The 1912-nt window shown below is 58.8% G+C and overlaps 1 protein-coding gene across 1 annotated transcript; it reads right to left on the reverse strand.

The window, feature by feature from the left end:
• Window positions 1-1051: 1051 nt before the first annotated feature.
• Window positions 1052-1894, reverse strand: NGA_0169200 (uncharacterized protein; the record flags this gene model as incomplete). Its single annotated transcript, XM_005854301.1, has 2 exons — window positions 1569-1894; window positions 1052-1428 (listed from the first exon to the last, which is right to left on the reverse strand). The coding sequence occupies exons 1-2, from the start codon at window positions 1852-1854 to the stop codon at window positions 1052-1054; spliced, it is 663 nt and encodes a 220-aa protein (XP_005854363.1). The 5' UTR covers window positions 1855-1894.
• Between the last annotated feature and the right edge of the window lie 18 nt (window positions 1895-1912).

Genomic DNA, 1912 nt, shown 5'->3' on the forward strand with positions numbered 1-1912 from the left:
ATGCCTCTTGTCTGGCTACGACGAACAGATCTGACGCGAACACCCCCATTATCTCTTGCCTCCCCGTCCGTGGAACCGTTGCGATGCTCCTCCTTCACCTCCACCCTCGCCAGTCCTTGCGCTTCCATCGTTGGCGCTTCCATCGGCACCGACGTACTTTTCCGCGATCGCGATGTGCCTGACGGGATGCAGGCATTTGGCTGCGTCGCCCTTGGCACCGTAGGCCCTGCTCTTGTTTCGTGATGGGGCGGGAAGGAAGCATCGCCCTGGTGCTCTTCCTCCTCCTCCCCTCCACTGCCACTGCTGCAGCTGGTGCAGCTTCCGCTGGCGCTCCGGCTACTGCTTATAACGCTCTGATCACTGCCTTGCGAAGATGAGGATGAGAAGGAAGCGGCCACAGCCGTGGAGGGGGAGGAGGAGGGGGAGGAGGGAGAGGAGGAGGAGGGGAAAGAAGCGGTGCCCGTGTACGGCACTCGTGTCGAGGAGTGAGTTCCTTTGCGTTTGCGCGTCGGAGAGGGTATCAAGGAAGTACGCTCACGCCCTGGCAGGCTCCGCAATATGATGGTGGCAGCCTCAGCGCCGTCTGCTGCCATGCGTGTGATGGATTTGGAGGAGAGCTAGAGGAATCGAGCCAGGGCACGGGGTGCGAGTTGGAGGCGTGCAATTTCAGGTACTGCTTCCCGACGGGACGCTCACACAGCCATATTTGTCCTGTGACCTTGCCAGGTGCTTTCGGTGTGATTCTTGATGTAGCGAAGGGCAGGGGAGAAGGGAGTCGTAGCGTTAGGCGAGATCTTACATGCTCGGGTGAGGCGCGGGAAAACTTCCTAGCTACACGGCCTCCAACCCTCGCTCCCGCAGTGCAACGTATGTCACGCTGAACGCCTTCGACTTCACGTCCCGAAAAGTATGTGCCGATGCAGAGAGGCTCAATAACGTGTGTTGACTCAGAAAAATGTTATAAGAAGGCCGTGAAAATTGTACGAAGCTGGGACCTTGTGGAGGTGCGGGCAATTTGCAAGAACTATTGTTGAAGTCTCAGACGATTTTTTTACTTTTTGTTTCCCATTTGTGCTGGCTTCCCCCGCACACGGCTGCAAACATGGCGTCCATTCATGCCAACACCATTTCCTTGTAAGGAATTAAGCTGTCTAGGCTGCTTCTGTAGCTCTTGCTGGCGCAGGTCGAAAGGGTTGGGTTTGCCCCCCCTCTCGTCCTCATCCCTATTCGAGACGCCGCGAGCACCCCGAACTCTCTTCTTACGTCCCGCAATGGCAGCGGCAGCGAATTCGCTAAGCTTTCTTTTCTCCTTCTCGTCTCTTTCCGTACGTTCCGCCTGCACCAAAACCCTGTCGCGGGCTGCCTGAGCGTAAGCAACCTCTCCTGCCCCCCCTTGCTCGTGAGACTCCACATCCTCCCACTGCCCCACTGTCCGCAGAGTATGCAGAAGAAGCGTGTGAGAATGAGCGCACGATAAAGCGTGAATCTGACAGACCCCAATACGAGTGGCGTAAGAAAACGTGGCGGTACCCCGTCACAAAGAACCCTTCCCCAGCCATCCCACGTACCCATAGCCCCCAGGGGCGCGTCCCTCAATGCCTCCAAAGCCCTGACGTCAAGCGCCCTCCTCCCTCCTTTCTCGCATGCCCTAACGCCCCGCGGCACCAGCACCACGCCCTCCTCCTCCCGGCGAAGGACCCTTAAGCCTGCCTCCCTCGGCCGCCTCTTCTCCTTTCCCTCGACGGGCAAGGAGGACAAGGACAAGGCCGGGGGGAGACCAGAGGCCTCGGAGAGCGCGGCTGTAGAGGCCACGAGCTCAGAATCGCCCGCATCTTCGCCTTTCCTCTCAAGCATTCCATCCACGACACCAGTTGAAGAACCCCTGCCCCCACCCCTCTCCTCCTCCCCCATT

This window comes from Nannochloropsis gaditana, assembly GCF_000240725.1.
Source record: "Nannochloropsis gaditana CCMP526 unplaced genomic scaffold scaffold552, whole genome shotgun sequence".
NCBI lineage: Eukaryota > Eustigmatophyceae > Eustigmatales > Monodopsidaceae > Microchloropsis > Microchloropsis gaditana.